Source organism: Macrotis lagotis, chromosome 8 (genome assembly GCF_037893015.1).
Source record: "Macrotis lagotis isolate mMagLag1 chromosome 8, bilby.v1.9.chrom.fasta, whole genome shotgun sequence".
Taxonomy (NCBI): domain Eukaryota; kingdom Metazoa; phylum Chordata; class Mammalia; order Peramelemorphia; family Peramelidae; genus Macrotis; species Macrotis lagotis.
Genome location: NC_133665.1, coordinates 188,822,606 through 188,841,531, shown reverse-complemented (window position 1 = coordinate 188,841,531; position 18,926 = coordinate 188,822,606). Strand labels below are relative to the sequence as shown.

The following is an 18,926-nucleotide window of genomic DNA, read 5'->3' as shown; positions in this document are numbered from 1 at the left end:
CTTGTTATACACTCAGCATACTTCTCTTCATCTTGGACCTCTTCTATTTCACACCCCTTCCATTTTCTGGAATAAAGACCCCCTCTCTCTGGGTGCACTTTGTTTCAGTTTGAAATTCAGCCCATCTTCAACTCCCTGTCCTATATACCCCTTCCTCATTTGCCCAGGATATCACCTCCTCATTTCCCACTCCAGCCAAAAGGTCTTCTGCTCTCTTTTTTGATTTTCAGCTTCCTCTTTAGATTGTGAGCTTCCTGAGGGCAGGGCCTGACTGCCTTGGGCCTTTTTTTTGTATGGTTATTATAATGCTGGCCACCTAATAAGGCCTAATAAGTGGGTTCATGTGGTGCTCTCCCCTGGCACTTCTCAAAGAATCCTCTGCCTTCATCACTCACTGTTTTCCTTGCTTTGATATTCAGATTGTATCTACCATGCAGAGAGGTCTTTGTGGCCATCCAAGAAGCTCTGTGATATTCTCTCTTTTTTCTCAAGCATTTTGTCCTGGACTTGATCCTTTTCTATAAACCAGTCCCTTTCCTCATATTCCTGGCCTTCAAGTCTAGAACCCTTTGAACTCCAGTTATCTCTATTTATCTCGACCTTCAAGAGTAGTCAGACCTTCTTGAAATATTCTTGAATTCTGGATTTTCTGTCTCAGATCCTACCCTTCCACCTCTCTCTTACTTTCCTTGCATCTGTGATTTGTGCTCACTGTATCCCCATCTTCTTCATGCCTGGGGACGAACCCCCAGTCGGTCTGTATTGTTTAGCTTTCTCCTATTTTGTTCCATTTGCCCACTCCCTACCTGGTGCTAACATTTCATTAGCCACAGCATCTCTTTCCTGGTTCTACCTTGTGGGCTGCCTAATGCTACTGGAGAAGATGATATTGCCATGAGTGCCGAACCTGTGACCAGTTCATCATCTCATCCGACTGACCCTAATCTTTAAGGAGCATTTAAAAGCACCCACTTCCATGGACCAGGCACTGTCCTAGGGATAGAACAGAAAGATTCCCCATTTTCTCTTGGGTTTTGGTACCTGTTCACAGAGTAGTGGACAAAGGGTGGGAAGAACCCTTCCTAAGGAGGTGGGGGTGTGTTTCAGTGGTCAGACCTTCCTAAGAAAAGGCTCCAGCTCATGGAGAGTTGAATTGAAATCATTTGCAACTGTTAACATCTTATGACCCAGGCCACCATTTCTTGTGGCCAGTTGTCTATCATTGTCATCTTCTCAGTTAGTAAGGCCCACCACCCAACTGTGCATTCCCCTACCACCTTTCACAGGGTCGGAAATCATTCAGTATTTGTTGAAGCAATACAGGGACTCCAACTCTCCATTATTCCTTTTCATTGATTCAGATTGTTTGTTTCCTGGGCCTGGATGGAGGGTGCACCTTTTCCTCCCACCATCTTTATTGCTATATCAAAGTGGATTCTAGAGAAAAGAGAACCTTTTAACCCAGAAGACCCAAGCACTATTTTAAAATCCTGTTTAGCAGCATTTTGTATTAAAACTCTTATTTGTAGCAAGACACACTTTTGGAGACCGTCTAAAACATACAACCAGTAGTGTTAACACTTTAAAGAAATGGGATTTGATCAGGTCTACACTGGAGATCTGTTATCCTGCTCTTTTATTCTTCCTGCTCAGGATGAGTTTGGGTTTGGAGTTGGCCTTCCCTTGAGAAGTGGCAGCTATAATGGAACACTGAGAAAGACCTCACCCCCCTCTTCTTTACCTCTTCCTCTCTTCTCTTTCCACCCCCAACTGGTTGGTGGGCCCTTGTCTCCCTCTTCAAACTCATGCTTGACCTTACAGGCTGATCAGTGAGTGAAGAAAGGCCCCTGTCGTGATGTGGTACAGATGTGTCTATGCAGGGGAGCTCAACAGAAGCCTGAGCCTCAGGGAGGACTGGTTGGAGAGGTGTGTGGGTTCTAAATCCTAACAACCTTTAAGATATGGAGAGGTTTTGGAAAGGATTGTCTCTTAAGGAGCTGGTCATCTGCTACTTCCTGGGTGGTTTTCCTATCATCAAACTTCATTCCTTTCTTTAAATTATCAGTGCCTATGTACGATCGTAGGAGCCTTTCTTCCTTCTATTGATGACAGGCAGTGGTGTAACCAGATTGTTCAGAATTTAGGCATTGGTTGTGTGTTTAAGTAAATGTCAAAGCTAAGCTTTTATTTTTTCCAATAAAGCACAGGGGCAGCATGAATTCCAAGAGGAAGATTGTTGAAGGAAGGCAGAAGGCTCTTGCCAACCTTCGGTGGACATCCTGGATGTCCGTTAGGCTGATAACCTGAGTTGGGGGGGGGGGTGTTGCAGCTATTCTAGAATCATGTGGGAGACATCTGACATAATGTCCCCTTTTGTTACAAGAATTATCAATTCATGTCGAAAGGGTGGTAGATATGGGGAGTCCTTAGAGATGCCAGAACTGCAGATCTTTCCTTCCTTCCTCCTTTCCTCCTTCCTTCCTTCTCTTTTTTTGTTTGTTTTTGTTTTTTATGGGGCACTGGTGTTTTTGTTTTTGTGGGGCACTGGTGTTAAGTGACTTGTCTAAGGTCACATAGCTAGTAAATATCAAATGTCTGAGACTGGATTTGAACTCGGGTCCTCCTGATTCCAGAGCTGGTATTCTGTCCACTGTGCCCCCTAGCTTCCCAGGTCAGGTCTTTCTAAGGATACATCCACAAGGTCTCCCTTTGTGCTGTATATTACCACTGTGTTTACATGACTCTTGGCACATTTTTGGTAATATTTTACAAAACCATAATGGAAAAAGAAAGATGGCTCTTTCCTCAGTAAGCTTACAGTCCCCTCAGAGTGAAGGGGCAGTGAAGAGCAGGAGAGTATTAGAGCCTAGAGAGTTAGAAGGCCAGACATAGCCCAGGGAGGGCTAAAGATTGGTTGGTCTGATTCTTCCTCCACATAAAAGCCCTGGGCCAAGGACTGAGATTGGAGAGCTGTCTGCCTAGTTGAAGTGGGGTCCAGGGCCAGGACCCCAGGAGATGGTGGTCCAGGTGATGAACAGACTGAATTGGTGGGGGTGGGGGGAGCAGGCACTGAAGACTGTCCCAGGGAGAGCCTTGGGTCGTCATCTTTTGTTTCACCCTAGGTGTTTATTGGCCTTGACCACTAGAGACAGCTCTGTTAGCCAGTCTCTGCCCTTGTAATTTCTTGTAAAATAATGGGTGTCTCTGACAGGTTCTATGGGGTCTAATGCCTTTTTATTTTTCAATTCAGCCAAGTAATAGAAGCTTCAGCATCTTATGTTCTCCTCAACTTTCATTTAGGATTAATCAGTTGATTAGTTAATTGGTCAGGTTATTCACATGACTGGAGCTCATTCTTCACATGTTAGAAGAGCAGACTTCTTCCAGAACATTTGGGGGGTGACCAGGCCATCCAGGGCTCTCATCTGTTCAGTTGCTTCTGCACAGGTACCTTTGGTTCCCCCCCACTCCCTCTTTCAACTTCCTTCTGTGTTGTGTCCCCCCATTAGAACATAAGCTCCTTGAGGGCAGGGACTGTTTTTCTTCCCATATTTGTATTCTGAGCACTTGGTAAATACTTATTGCTGACTGATTAAAGACAAGACCTTTCTGTAGCAAACTGGCCTTTGAAAGCCTGCAGAACCCCTTCCCATATTTTCAACCAGTATACTTACTTCCTGAACAGATCATTTCCCCAAAGATTTTATTAAGATGACAAATTGCTTAACAAATTCATCATTTCTGGGTCATTTCTGGCACCTTTTAAGTTCATTGATGACCTCCCCTTCTATTGCAATTTCTCCAGCAAAATCTTGAGGACATTTGGTGTTCCAAGGTTGTCATTGGTAGCAGGACACCCATGCCAGGCCTGCCCCTTGGGCAGCTCCTCAGTGATCTCATGGTTGTTTCTGTTCTGACCTTGATGCCTAGGGAAGCATCAGCAGAACTGTTCTTGTCTCTGTCTGCTTGAGCTCCCTCCCTCCAGGTTTACCTCCTCAGCCTCTGCAGCCCTGGCAGGACTCTTCCCACAGCTTTGCACCAGTTGGTGCCAAAGTGGTGCCAGAGGATGAACAGACTGAATTGGTGGGGGTGGGGGGAGCAGGCACTGCAGACTGTCCCAGGGAGAGCCTTGGGTTATCCTGCCATTCTCTGTCATATGTTGTAAAGGAGTGTAGACCCCAGCTTTGGCTGTCCTTGACTCGTCTGTCTTTTTACTTGACAAGGAGATCAAATGTTTGCGACCTGGGGTGTTCAGAGTGAGTTATCTGGGGCCGCGTTTCCCCACTATTGAGATTGCTCCCTGGGGAGCCGTCATCCTTGGGATAGTAAGGCCAGAAAGGCCCCATTGTTGAGGGTGTGCTGCAGCCAGCCAGGGCCTCTGAGGGGTTCAGACCACAGAGAGGCAGGAAGAGGCAGGACACAGGGGTGCTGCCTGCTCAACCCCTCAGCTTGTGAAGCCTTGGGATGGCTCCAGCCTCTGAGGCTTCCTTCCACTTAGATGTAACTTGCTAAAGGTCTCTCCGATCTGGTCTCTAGACCCAGGTAGCTCCCAAGGAGAACGTGAGCCTGGTGGTTTTGCTCAGGACATCTCCCCTCCCCCTCCACCAGCACCCACATTGGTCTTCTTCAAGCACAAAGGACAGGTAATAACAGCAACAATAACTTGTCTGTGCAGTTTGGTTTCATTCATGGGGAGAGTATGAACCGGGTTGTAGTTCACATCTTGTGATGGATCAGCATGTTGGTCAAAGGTGGGGCAATTACTGTGCCTGCAGCCAAATTAATGTTTGCAGATACTTTCTGTGGGTCCAAAGTGACTGGCACAGATCCTTCAGGGTCATCTGTTTAATCCAGGTCAGCAAATCCTGCTTGGGCACTGACTGTGTCCAAAGGGGAACATTTTTCTTACCTGATGATAGGATAAAAACCCCATCACCTCTAACAGTAGGCACTGAGAGAAATGATTATTAGTAATCAGTGATTTAGGAAATCCAGAGTTCACGTTTTTTCTTTAGTGCTTTAGTCCTCATTGCAAAGTTCAGTTTCTTGAAGGACATAACTGATAATGAGATTGACTTAACTCTCCTCAATCTTGATCATACCCCACCCAGCCTTACCAAGAATTCAATTTAAGGTGGGGTTGGGGCTTGATTTTTTGATTAGATTGCCCAAAGCTGAGGGTGGGTTAGATGTAGAGATAAGGCCCAAGAGTGACATGATGGCACTTTCTCAGTCCCTCATTGGGGTGAGCCCACTTCTCTTTGTAATATTCATGTTCCCAGTAATTATTAGTCAATCAGAGTTGATTGCCACTCTAAGGAATACCCATTCTTCAAGGACATATAAACTATGAGTACACTGCCATGCTGGGTCTTTGGTTTTCGAGAGTGCCACTGATGTCTTTTATGAAAATTTATTAAAAGCATTATTAATAAATGCCTAATTACCCAGAAATTATTTCTCTCAGATGTTGTAAATGTCACAGCACTTAATTATAAAATCTCTCATGTAAGAACAGCTGTTTTCCCTTGCAAAAAAAAAGATTGGTAGAAATTACTATTGTAAATAATTGGAAAACACATAAAATATTTATATTTTTAAAAAAAGAACAGATGTTTTCTTCTCACAACCAACACATCTGATTGCTTCCGTGCACCTTCATTATTGTTTATACTTGCTTTAGCTCACCTAGCTACACCCTCATCTTTCTGTTCCTTACTTTTTGGCTCCGACTTTAGATTTCTTGAGATCAGACCATCCTGTGATACATATGTACAGGCAGAGAGCTTTACCAGGAGGGTGTTGGTCTTAAAGAGAAGGGCCAGATTGGGAAGTGGGAGAACACTTCATAGTGAGTGAAAACCCAGCTTGGTTTCCCCAATACAATCTAGAGTGATTCCTTCTTGTTCAGTTTGGGACCTCCCCAATCTGTTAATGGTGTCAGAATTTCAGATGTGGACACTACCTCTACTTTTCTGTTGAGTTTCAGACAGACCCTTTCTAAACTGTACTGCTCCCCAACTGTGCACCCTGAGATCAGCCAGACTGACCTCTCCCAACCTCCCACCCATTTGCATTGGTGACACTGCCTGGAATTGGACTTGAATCTCCCTTAGGCCTCTGAGAACTCCCTCTCTTCTTTCAGGCTCAGGCCCCACCTTCTACACCCCCCCACCCCCCCCCCAAGTTCTCTTCCTCTTGAGCTACTTTGTAATTAGTATCGTTTTATATTTGTATTTGTTCATTTGACACTTTGGAGTGTCCCAAAAGTCTTAGTGCGGCTTTAAGCTTTGATGGCTTAATAGCTAAAATGAAATTATAATGGTGTAAATAAATATAAAAAATACTATAAAATTTTGATAACGTCACACTGCATCATACTTTGGGGACTCCCATGTGGACTGGTGTCGTCTTGTGAGTAGGAATTTCCTTTGTATTGTATCCTGGCTTCTAGGGTAGTAACCTACACTTAGTAAGAACTCATTATCCAGTGATCATCAGATTTTTTGTAAACAGATTTTTTGTAAACAGATTTTTTTATTTTTGCTCTGACAAGTTAGTTGTCAGACTTACTAAGACAGTTGCCTCAGAGATCATTCTCATATCAATAGAGAGTCATTTCCCTTTGATTAAATGCCTTCCATCATTCTTCATGGTGCCATTGGGTGCTTGCCTCTGCCAGTTCTTTCTGGTTTTGCTTTCAACTTGTGGAGCTTCTATGTCTCCCACAAGTCTGGACTCGCCATCTTTCCTGTTCATTGGGGATGAAGCTGTAGTCACCTTCTGCAGGGTCCTTTTTGCCAGTCCTTCTACTCCCTACTGCAGGAAAATGTGGTGGTCAAAGTCCTCAGAACCAGTGGGACTTGTGGTTGGGGACCCCTCCAGCCAGAACCTGTCAAGGGTCTCCCAGGAGCAGCAGCTTTTCTTTTCTTCTGGTTCCATTATTAACAACAACTCTTCCAGTCACACAGTCCTTTGGTCAGTGGGCCATCCCATCTGGCTGTTTATCTCTAGTGTGATTCTTAGCAACCTTGGCCTCTCTCCACCCCTGCAGAAGCAGATGGGGGTCTCCCTGTACTGAGGCCATTTTAAAATTGTTCTAGGTTTCTCTAGTTAATATCCCCCTATCCCTCATTGGAGGAGTCCTCTGGGGTGTGTGTGTGTGTGTGTGTGTGTGTGTGTGCGTGTGTATGTGTGTGTGTGTGTGTGTGTGGCCATATATCCACATATTTTTATCCTGAACCCCTCATCTTCTAAATTTTTTCTTTAAACAATTTATTAAAATCTAAAATTTCATTCTTCTCTGAGACTTCTCTGTTTTGAGAGCATTCACCTTTATCTTTTCCTCCCAGATTTTACAGATTTCTTGCCTTAATGTTTATTGCATACCTGTTGCTAACCTTGCCTGGTGATTTCAAACCTGAACTACTACTCATGATGGAAACAATCACAGAGTATGTTTTTTTTTATTATTTTTATGGCACATTCTTATATCTTTATTTGTAATGTATTAAGTCATATGCTAAAAGTCTTTGGAATGTCTTCTCAAGGAGCTCACATTTTAAAAGATGGTTCACTTTTTCCTTTTCCTTTCCAAAGGCCGGCCTCTTTCCTTTCTAATTCTTAAGCTCACATAAAGCTAAAATAATACACATTTCCTAAATTGTGAAGATTACATCTAGATTTGACAGGAGACAGGGAGAATGCTGCTAATGGAGGAAGAGCCACCCGCCCCCCAGTATGCAATATGTTCCCACTTCCAAAACAAAAGGATGATAATGTTAATTGATCTAAGCCATTTTAAATTTGGGCGTGGGGGTGTAGTAAACACTAAAGTTTTAAAATTTGATAGCCTGGCTTTTGATTTTAATATTGAGTGACTTTTTAAAGCTTTAAACCTAAAAGCGAGGTGACACTTTGGTCTCATTGGAATCGGTTTTTTCAATGGGAGCCCCTTGCGGGAGCGGCAGCACACCCTAAGTAGGCCCAGATAGAAGCACCATTCTCACACTTGTAATGTAAGTGTTGCCTGTTCGCTAACTGTGACTAATGGGCGTGAAGTCACCAAGGCAGCTATTAGAATGTTTGGATTTTTCAGCTTTCCAATATTGGATCTCTGGGAGAATGAAAGAAAAATCCAGTCTTGTGTTTCTCATTCATTCTACCCCACATATCCGTGGGGATGCAGCATTTGTAAAAGAATCAATTATCCATTTGTTAGTCAGAGGAGCTTTACAAATTATACATTAGCAGATTGATTTCTGAGGTTCACCGTTGGGGGACTGATAGGCTAAGGTGGGATGATGAGTGGTGCCAGGGGAGAAGGGCTGGCCACAAAGAACACAATTAAAAGCAGCTTTCTGAATGACTGTGAATTTATTCCTAATTGAAGAGCTGACATAATCCATACTAAGTGTATTTATTTCAAGCATTTTGCATTAGGTAATTGATTATCACATGAGGTGTATTTGTTGGTTGGCAGTTTTACCTTTTTTTTCCAGTGAAAGATTTTGAGATAGCCTGTAGTGGGCCTGCGTGGAGAAGGTGCTCACAAGCATTTTTCCCTTCCTCTAAAATTCTTTTTTTTCTCCCATTAAAGGAACATTTTTTGTGTGTTCTATGGTGTCAGCTTGACATTATTGATTTTTGAACAGTCAAACTTACTTATATTGTCCAGAATTCCAAACATGTCTCCATCAGAAATAAAATTGTAGCTAATGGAAAATTCAGCTGAGGCCATTTTTCTCTGCCCCCACTGCCACTGCCGCCCCCTCTTCCCCACCTTCTCCTCTCCTTTCTGCAGCTCTGTTTTCTTTATGAAATTCTAGTTTTATCAGATTAATCATTTCACTTATATGTGGACTCATCATTGACATTGTTCTCATCCATAGCCCATTTTGCCTAGTCGGTTGATTACAAAGGGATGGTTGACAGAAGCATATTTCAGGGATGGCAACACTCAAAGTTTGTTTCAGACTTCTCGGTGGAAAGGTTTAAGATGGGATGTTAGTCTCTGGGTGTTTGAAAATTTAGTTATTTAGGGTAGATAATATCTTACTGTGCACTGGGAGAGTTTTCTTCAAGTTTCTTGACATCCAGGACCTTCCTTTTGCTAGACAGGAAGTAAAGATGGCAGACAAATGTGAGATGTTTGTTCCCCATTTATTTTGAATATCTCTCCTAGATGCCAACCCAATAAAACTGCATCATTAACAGTCTCATATTGAAATCCTGGATTTGCTTGCTTTTTAGGTTTTTGCAAGGCAAATGGGGTTAAGTGGCTTGCCCAAGGCCACACAGCTAAGTAATTATTAAGTGTCTGAGACCCGATTTTGAACCCAGGTACTCCTGACTCCAGGGCCCGTGCTTTATCCACTGCACCACCTAGCTGCCCTGATTTGCTTGCTTTTTTTGAAGAATTGATGACAGCCAAATTTATATGGTATTGTCCAAGGAGATCAGAATGGCTATAGGTCTTCAAGGCAGGTTTTTTCTTTTTTCTTTTTTTAATTTTAGTTTCAGGTTTTTTTAGATTAGTGGATCTGTTATTTTTCTATGATATTTGACAGAACCATCAAGAGCAATACATTTGCTCTTGTGGATGTGTGTTTATTTTTATGATGTTGAATTGCCAAATTCTGCGCAAAGATAGCCAAGATCATGCTGTCAACATGTTGATAATTTTATTGAGTTTGTAAAACAAAATGGTAGAAGCCTGTGCTCATATAAAATCTTTAGACATTTAATTTGCAGGTTAATTATCTATTTTGTGAATATGGTAGACACTGTACATCTGGTCCCTTGTGAATTCCTAAATTTTTGGTGAGATTCAGTACTTCTCAGAAGGAAGAACTGAGTGAAAAAAAGAGAAGAAACTCAAAGTGGTCTAGTTTTGTTACTTATTCATAGATCTGATAAGAGTTTTGGTGGGTAAGGAAGTTGAATTAATCATTGTATTCCATACTGCTCTTATTGGTTCCTTTTAGCTAGTGCAGGTGCAAAGGTGCCTGGGGTCTTTGTCCCTTTTGAATCCTTTAAGAGGAAGGTGGTTGGGGGGGGCAGCTAGGTGGCTCAGTGGATAGAGCACCAGCCGTGGAGTCAGGAGGGCCTGAGTTCAAATCTGGCCTCAGACACTTGATAATCACCTAGTTGTGTGGCCTTGGGCAAGCCACTTAACCCCATTGCCTTGCAAAAACTAAAAAAACACAAACAAAAAACCCCCAACCAAACCAAAAAAATGATGAAGGTGTTCTAGTTGAGCCCTTCCATACTCAAGCTCTCTTCAGATCAGATGCTGATCTGTCAGAGGGTTTTCATCTTGCTCACGGATGTGCCCAGCCTCTCAGATAAGAGTCTTAAAGTATGGAAGTGGAAGATCATTCAGATCAAAATATTTTCTGTTAAGGTTTGCTCTGCCAATCATAGTTCATTGATTTAGCAAACATTTATTGAGGGCAAGGCATTTAAGTAGAGATCAAAACATAAAAAGTAGCCTAGTCCTAGACTTGAAGTGACTTATGTTCTCCAGCTAAGTATAAATTGAAAGTTGGGGTGATGAAGGCAAAGGAGATACAAGAAAACATTTTCATCTGGAGGCTTCCCCACAGAGATGATATTTTAACTGAGCTGGAATGATAGAATGGGGAGAAAATTCATTTTTGCTGGTGAGAATATTGAGACTGAGAAGCTAAAAGTTGAAATGACTTGCCCAGGGGCACACTGCCTAGAAGTAAAGACTGTACAAAGTACCAACAACCTTGTCACAATGCTCAACCATAAAAGGCTTGGCTGCTGTCTAATCAAGACAGTGATCTAGTACAATCTAGGATCCTGGGTGAAAAATGCTGTCCTGGTGCAGAACTTGACTGGACCTCATTGTGGCCTCTGCTGCGGAGCGACCTGAAAGCTGGGACCGAGCCTCCACTGCCTGGGCTAATCTGGGTCTAAATTCGCACCAATAAGACAGAGCTTCTCCACCAGCCAGTACTATCCCACCCAGACATGGAACCATCGGTTCCAGCAAATGGAGGAATTGTGAATGTGGTAGAGAAGTTCATGCTTAGCTTGGCAGTGGACTTCATGTGGAAATCAGAAGAAGCAGTGCAAGGATATTCTCAAAGTCTCTCTGGAGAACTTTGAAGTGATTGTGAGATACAGGACAAACTGACACAGATCTCATATCTGTTATCAAAGCCCACAGCATAGCAATGTCATTTTGGTCCTCTTTGAGAATGAAGGATAATTTACCAACCTACCTTTAGAGAGACAACTGATTAAGTATAATTTTTTTCACTTCCTTTTTCTTTTTTTTTTTTAACATGGCTGATCTGGGAAAATGTTTTGTATGATTTCACATGAACAAGTGATTATCATATTGCTCATCTCAGTAGGTGGAGGAGGAAGTGGAGGGAGGGAGAATGTTTGAACCTCAAATTTTTTTTAAATGAATGTTAAAAATAGTGTCTTTAAAAAGTGATAGGGAATAAAGATATTTCCTTCTAAAAACCATTCCCCAATGGGTAAATGGTAATAGGATATGAATGACAGACTCACTAAAGAACTGAAACTCTCCCTAATCATGAGTACTATAAAATACTCGTAAGAAAGCAAAACAACTTGGAAGCTTCTCATTACACCCAGAAAACTAACAAGGATGATGAAAGATGTAAATAGTTATGAAGGTCATTGAACACAGACATTAGCTGGAATTTAATAAATGTTTTTTGAATGAATGAAGGAAAGAAATGATTGAACAAATATTCTGTTAGTGATGCAGCAGCAATTTGGTTCTAAAAAAGCCAGGTGTAGTAGTCCATACAAATAAGACTATTGTCAGATAGACTAAGACTGTTAGATTTCTTGGGCTTAGGAGTTCTGAGCTACAGGGGGCTAAGCCACTCAGATGTATGCCTTAAGTGTGGTGCCAGTATAGTAAAGGAACTTCAGGAGCAGAGTAGCCCCCAGAGTGGAAATGGAGCAGGACAAAGCCCCCATGCTGATCAGTTGTGGGAATGGACCATGAGGAGTCCCTAGGAAAAACAGGAAAATGGAGGCGGGAGGGAAGGGGAAGGGGAGAGAAGAGAGGGGAAAGAGAGACAGAAAGATGAGTTACTGAATTCTTTTTTTAAAAGAAATTCTGAAAAGTAATTAAAATTATGCTAAGAAACTGTCTTTGCCTCCAAGTCATAACAGAAAGGCTCTAGACTAACATATCGCACAGTCAGTGAAGAAGCATGGAATTGGGATACACTATGTGTTGTGCAAGGACCAACCAGGTCAGAATCACTGCAACACAGACTGCATGAGAATACCTAGAGAAGGAGGAAGGGCCAGAAGAGACCAAGAAGATTTCATACTCAGTTGAGGAGATATTAAGAGCTGTAGTTTATTATAAAATGGGATGAGATGGTCAGCCCTTCACTTCAGGTAGAGAAGGGGCTGCAGCAGAGAGACCAACCACCAGGTGCCACAACAGGTCAGGGGTGAGCTGTTGCTGTGAGAGACATTAGGAAGCCAGAATGAGCAAGACAAGAAATTATAAATGGGGCAGGGGCAGGGGCCGGAGGGAGGCATCAAGGAGGAAGCTGAATGAAGAGGGTGCCATAGAAAAATGAGGAAGAGGGGAAATTTGGGGAGATAAGGAATTCCTTTAGGGGAAATATTGAGTTTAAAGAACCTATGAGAAACAACCAATTTGGGATGTCCAACCAGCAGATGGAGATCCAAAGAGAGAGGTCAGGACTGGATATCTAAATCTAAGAATGATCAGCAAAGGGATTATCATTGAAGTTATGGGACCTAATGAGATCACAAAGCCAGTTCTGCTATAACATGTTTCAAAAGCATTGAGTTTATTCCAGTGAAACTGCAACATTAAAGACCATTTTGAGCATCATTTAAGTATGCTGAGATGAGAAAAAAATGAGAGAAAACAGAAAATGGTGAGGTCATGAAGAGTGGAGGTCCAGGACCAAGTTTATAGGGGACATTTACAGTGAGGACATGAACACAGATGATGATCTGTCAAGGGGAATTGAAAAAGAGTAGCTAAGAAGACAAGCAGAAAACCAAGGCAAACTAGTATGATGTTAAACCAGAGGAGAAAGAATATCTTGGAGGAGAGTGTGGTCAACAGTGTTGAATGTGGGATCATTTTCATCAAAGCACAACAAACAGTTCCAGAAGCTCACAATTGAAGACACCTCCCAAGACCATCAGATTTAGTCCATACCTGAACAGGAGTGCTGTCTCCACCACCCCAATAGAGACTCACTCTGGAGTTCCCTAGAAGCCACGCATTCTACAACCCTAATCTTTGCAGACTTCCCTTACATGCAGTTAAAATTGGCCTTTTAGCAATCCTTCCCCTTGGCTCCTCATTTTATGTGCAGGATGGACTGTGGTTAGGGAAGAATCTAAGACTGGGCCAGGGAGATCAATTATTTATGAGGTCACTGAGATCATCCAAGGCAGAGGGAAGTAGGATTCACAATAATTTTGTGGCAGTGGGAATGGAAAATGAGGATGGATGGGGTCTCTTCACTGGATTTCACATTGGGATTCATTCACTTCCACATATTTTTATCTATGCAGTAACTACCATATTACTTTAAGTAACCACTTGGGTATGATTACAGCAAATCAGACCATTGTCTATATAACCCTGAGAAATGTCAGAGGGCCATTTACATTGTCTTTGTCCCTGCTTAATAGCATTGCCACTATAATGAGTTTAATATTTCTGAAGAGAAAAGTAGCCTTGTAGTACTATCACCTTATTGGAACATATGTTTGTCTCCTAGAGAGAAAAAGCATTTAGATATCTCTAAAATGTAGCATTATTCAGTTCTTTGGTTTACTCTTATGTTCTTTCTAGAGTCAATCAATGCAGATAGGTCCAAAGGAAATTTAGGATTTCTAAATTAGGGGGAAAAGTTTTACAAAATTTCAGACAATTAGGAAAATGTAAGACATTTCATTTCACCATTCCATCCTTTACAGAACTGCCCAGATTAATTTCCTAAGATGCTAAGCCCTTCAAGCCACTCTTCCTTGTTGCCCCTTTGCCCATGAATAGCCCAAGACTCTTGGATTAGTATTTAGGATCTAACACCATCTAGAGACAGCCTAACTCTTCAAGCCTCACATTGCAAGCAGTTCTCCAAAACCAATACAGATGAATAGGTAAGGCATAGTGGGAAGAGTATGGTCTGGTTTTTAAAATGTATGCTTCTAAAGGCTTTTGGGACCAAAGTCTCTGATGGTCTTGAACTTAGAGTAAATTATTCTCTGGGGTGGTATGGTTTAATTGGTCCATTTAAGGGTTTAAAATTTATTTTTTTTTTGATGATCAGATATCCTAGGAATGATTTCTAATAATATGTAGCCATTTTCTTCTATTAACACCTGGACTTTTGTTAATTTTTGGTTGAACATTGGTCATTTCTCTCATATTTGCCTCCATTGCTTGTTTTTCATTCCAGTTAAAGTTTGTAATTCAAGTTCTCGCCAGAATTACTTTTTCATATTGATCTGCAAGGTTGCACTTCACTTATTATCATTACTCATTGGTGGTAAAAATTTGGACCCTATGGGATTTTCCTGTGAGGTAACAGAATCAGGTATTAAATGGGTTAGAACTTACCATTTCAAGAAATCCTGCTGTTGAATAAAACCAAGAAAAGGAAAAGGAAAACACACCCAATAAACCAGAACTTAAAAAAGAGTGCAAATAGTCAGATCCTAATTTGTCAGTTCAATCCAAATGCCTGTGACATCTGACCAAGTCATTGCCACTTTCATTGCCATGGGCAATCCTTCTTAGAATCTAAATAAAGAGGAGTTTCTTCACTGGAAGTTCCTTAGACTAATGAATTACTAAGTCTGTTATCCATCTCCTCCCCTTCTTCCCCCCCCCCCCCCAATTCCATTGAATATATTCAGATGTTTTCTTAAGCAGAATACACCAAATGGTTCAGAATGTTTAAAAGAAAAAAGTGCAGTCCTACATCTGGGCAAGGAGAGCCACTTATGTGCCTACTTTAGGATGGCTTGGTAAACAGTGACCTGGCTCAAGGGGCTGCAGGTGGGAGAATGGCCTTTAAGGGTCTACTCACCTCCCTTTGTGCACAGCTTTGGGGGTAGGCTGGCCGGGGAGACACAGCTTGTTTCATGTCCTCAATGTTTTCCAGTTTGAGAAGTATTTCAAAGGGAGTCGAAGCATTTAGATCCTGAAACTTAAGTACTTTCTTAAAACAATATTGGGTTATTTATAAGAAGAAGTCTATTTCTACTTTAAATGCTTTTGATGGCTGCCTTAATGTAAGACAAATAAGAAGGTTAGACTTGAGATTTAGGAGAAAACCATTGATTGAATGATCAGGAAACAAACTGGAACTCAAGACTTTTACACTTAAAATTTTTTTAGAAGATTCTATAAAAAAGGAAGATTTTTTTTGATGGTGAGAGCAGAAAGTTGTGTGTCGAGGGATCAGGTTCAAAATGGAAAGACACAGATAATCTCTTCTAAATAGAAAACGAGTGGAAATGTTCCAGTTCTGGGTTTGGAACATGTTAGCTAACAAAGCTGTATTTTACTTTTGATGTATAAGGACCTTTTTATACTTTGTGAACTCCTGCTGGCAAGCCACTAGACAGTTTTTATTTTCTAAATCTTGTAAAGAGGCAGGGTAATGGATCATGGACGCACCTTTTTCTAAAGTTGATGTTTTCTTTTTATAGAGCCCTGTGAAGATAAATCAGATAAGCCTGGATGAAAGTGGAGAACACATGGGCGTGTGCTCAGAGGACGGCAAGGTAAGCAGCATTCCCGGCCACTGGAGAGGTGTGCTGGGGACTGGGAAACTCAGGAGGTGAGGCCACCTGCATGGGGATGACCTGGACAGGGTTTGAGCACCAGGCTTGCCTCCTATAGCTCATAAATGAAGTCAGATATATTTTGCACAAATGTGCCTTAGAAAAAGTAATTACAGTATGCAGATGTCAATAACATAACTGGTATTCGGCTGCTGAACAGCTCTGGCAAGGGGGCATGTCTCTTTAATCACTACCTCTGTGCCAGTTAGACTTCTATGACTAGTCTGCTGTTCCAGCAAGACAGTAGAAGTTCAGCGCCTTTCTACCATAAATCCACGAAATTGGATTTTGTGGCATGATTTCTGTGGGCTGGTGGTTTTCATTTTATCCACTAGTTATGAATGTTTCTCTTGAATTATAGAATCTTTTGATAAGCAATCATAGTTTATCAGAAGAATAAAGTGTCTTACAACGGCCACATTAAATAAATGTAAAATCAATGTATGTACAGTTTTCTAAAAAACTGGCAGCGACGTCCTCACCATCAGAGGACATAGATCACTGGTGCTGGGTGTAACTAACAATTATCAGGGCCTCTCTGCAGTGGGGCGGCTGACAGTTAGTGCTGGGGGTGATGGATTCTTCCACTTAGAAGAATGTCTTTTTTGTTTTTAAGTCGATGGAATTCTTTTCCAGTGTGGGTTTGCAATGATAAAATTCTAATGTGCCTTGTATTTAAGCTACTTGTTTAAAATAACATTCTGAGAAGGCAGATGGGGCTTTAAAAATCACTTCCGAACCACAGCTACATTACGTGCCAAGGAGAGGCCAGGTTGAAGTAATTTGTTGTCTGTTTTTTTTAGTGATCCTAATCCAGGGTTCCCATTTAAAAGTGAGAAAATTAAAAACAATACCAACCTTATTGATGCACAGATAAAAGGAGAACATATTTATTCTGTCACAATTAGAGAATGCTGTTTTTCTTGTAGGTGGCAGTGCCATTTGTTCTCCTTTTTGAGAAAGGCTTTTGAAACTTTAATTGGAAACCTCATGCTTTCCCCAAAATGTTGTCAGGTTCCACAGAGCTTTTTGAAGCCTAAAGATGAACACAGATGTCAAAGCAAGATGAGAAAGGAGTCAGCATGTCTAGGAATTGAGGTAGATTAGCCAAACAATTTAAACATTTTTGCATTCATCTTTTTTGTGGGGAAAAAAAGCAATTTGCTTTTTTCTCCAGGGAGAGAGCTTTTTTTAGTACACTGAAACAGATGCTCTTTGGCAAGGCCACAGGACTTCAGAAGTGAAAAATGTTTAGTTTCTGTAAAATAAAATGTCATTGATTCCTTTAGTGTTTCCTTCCCTTCCTCCATCCCCAACCTGTGTCAAATCCTCAAGGGTGTTTAAATAGAAGGAAGAACATAGAGCAAAGTCGCCATCCCCAGAAAGCTTCATGCCCACACCCATGGTCTTTCACTTCTGCAGAGAAGTGGGCCCTTAGTGCTCTGCATTCAAATTGTCATCTTGTTTTTGTTCTTCAGGTTCCATTGTTGGGATCACTGTGGCTGTGGTTGGTTGAGCTCTGTTGGCTTCCCTTGACCTTTGTTCTTGGAGGTTATTGTGTCTGTGGTTGGGTGAGCTCTGTTGACTTCTCTTTACCTTTGTTCCTAGAGGTCATTGTGTCTGTGGTTGGGTGAGCTCTGTTGACTTCTCTTTACCTTTGTTCCTAGAGGTCATTGTTGACTTCTCTTTACCTTTGTTCCTAGAGGTCATTGTGTCTGTGGTTGGGTGAGCTCTGTTGACTTCTCTTTACCTTTGTTCCTAGAGGTCATTGTGTCTGTGGTTGGGTGAGCTCTGTTGGCTTCTCTTTACCTTTGTTTCTAGAGGTCACTGTGCCTGTGGTTGGGTGAGCTCTGTTGGCTTCTCTTTACCTTTGTTCCTAGAGGTCACTGTGGCTGTGGTTGGGTGAGCTCTGTTGGCTTCTCTTTACCTTTGTTTCTAGAGGTCATTGTGCCTGTGGTTGGGTGAGCTCTGTTGGCTTCTCTTTACCTTTGTTCCTAGAGGTCACTGTGGCTGTGGTTGGGTGAGCTCTGTTGGCTTCTCTTTACCTTTGTTCCTAGAGGTCACTGTGGCTGTGGTTGGGTGAGCTCTGTTGGCTTCTCTTTACCTTTGTTCCTAGAGGTCATTGTGTCTGTGGTTGGGTGAGCTCTGTTGGCTTCTCTTTACCTTTGTTCCTAGAGGTCATTGTGTCTGTGGTTGGGTGAGCTCTGTTGGCTTCTCTTTACCTTTGTTCCTAGAGGTCATTGTGGCTGTGGTTGGGTGAGCTCTGTTGGCTTCTCTTTACCTTTGTTCCTAGAGGTCATTGTGCCTGTGGTTGGGTGAGCTCTGTTGGCTTCTCTTTACCTTTGTTCCTAGAGGTCATTGTGGCTGTGGTTGGGTGAGCTCTGTTGGCTTCTCTTTACCTTTGTTCCTAGAGGTCACTGTGGCTGTGGTTGGGTGAGCTCTGTTGGCTTCTCTTTACCTTTGTTCCTAGAGGTCACTGTGGCTGTGGTTGGGTGAGCTCTGTTGGCTTCTCTTTACCTTTGTTCCTAGAGGTCACTGTGGCTGTGGTTGGGTGAGCTCTGTTGGCTTCTCTTTACCTTTGTTCCTAGAGGTCATTGTGTCTGTGGTTGGGTGAGCTCTGTTGGCTTCTCTTTACCTTTGTTCCTAGAGGTCACTGTGGCTGTGGTTGGGTGAGCTCTGTTGGCTTCTCTTTACCTTTGTTCCTAGAGGTCACTGTGCCTGTGGTTGGGTGAGCTCTGTTGGCTTCTCTTTACCTTTGTTCCTAGAGGTCACTGTGGCTGTGGTTGGGTGAGCTCTGTTGGCTTCCCTTGACCTTTGTTCCTAGAGGTCACTGTGGCTGTGGTTGGGTGAGCTCTGTTGGCTTCTCTTTACCTTTGTTCCTAGAGGTCATTGTGGCTGTGGTTGGGTGAGCTCTGTTGGCTTCTCTTTACCTTTGTTCCTAGAGGTCACTGTGTCTGTGGTTGGGTGAGCTCTGTTGGCTTCTCTTTACCTTTGTTCCTAGAGGTCATTGTGGCTGTGGTTGGGTGAGCTCTGTTGGCTTCTCTTTACCT

The 18,926-nt window shown here is 42.3% G+C and overlaps 1 protein-coding gene across 4 annotated transcripts in view; it reads left to right on the top strand.

The window, feature by feature from the left end:
• Positions 1 to 18,926, top strand: part of VPS41 (VPS41 subunit of HOPS complex) — a 162,289-nt gene that overhangs the window by 55,654 nt on the left and 87,709 nt on the right. For 3 of the 4 annotated variants that reach the window (XM_074199209.1, XM_074199211.1, XM_074199210.1), the window contains one exon: positions 15,742 to 15,816. In XM_074199209.1, the coding sequence (XP_074055310.1) occupies positions 15,742 to 15,816 (75 nt within the window). Of the gene's footprint in view, positions 1 to 6,408; positions 7,455 to 15,741; positions 15,817 to 18,926 lie in introns of those variants that run through there. The other variant, XM_074199212.1, reaches the window with a different exon arrangement.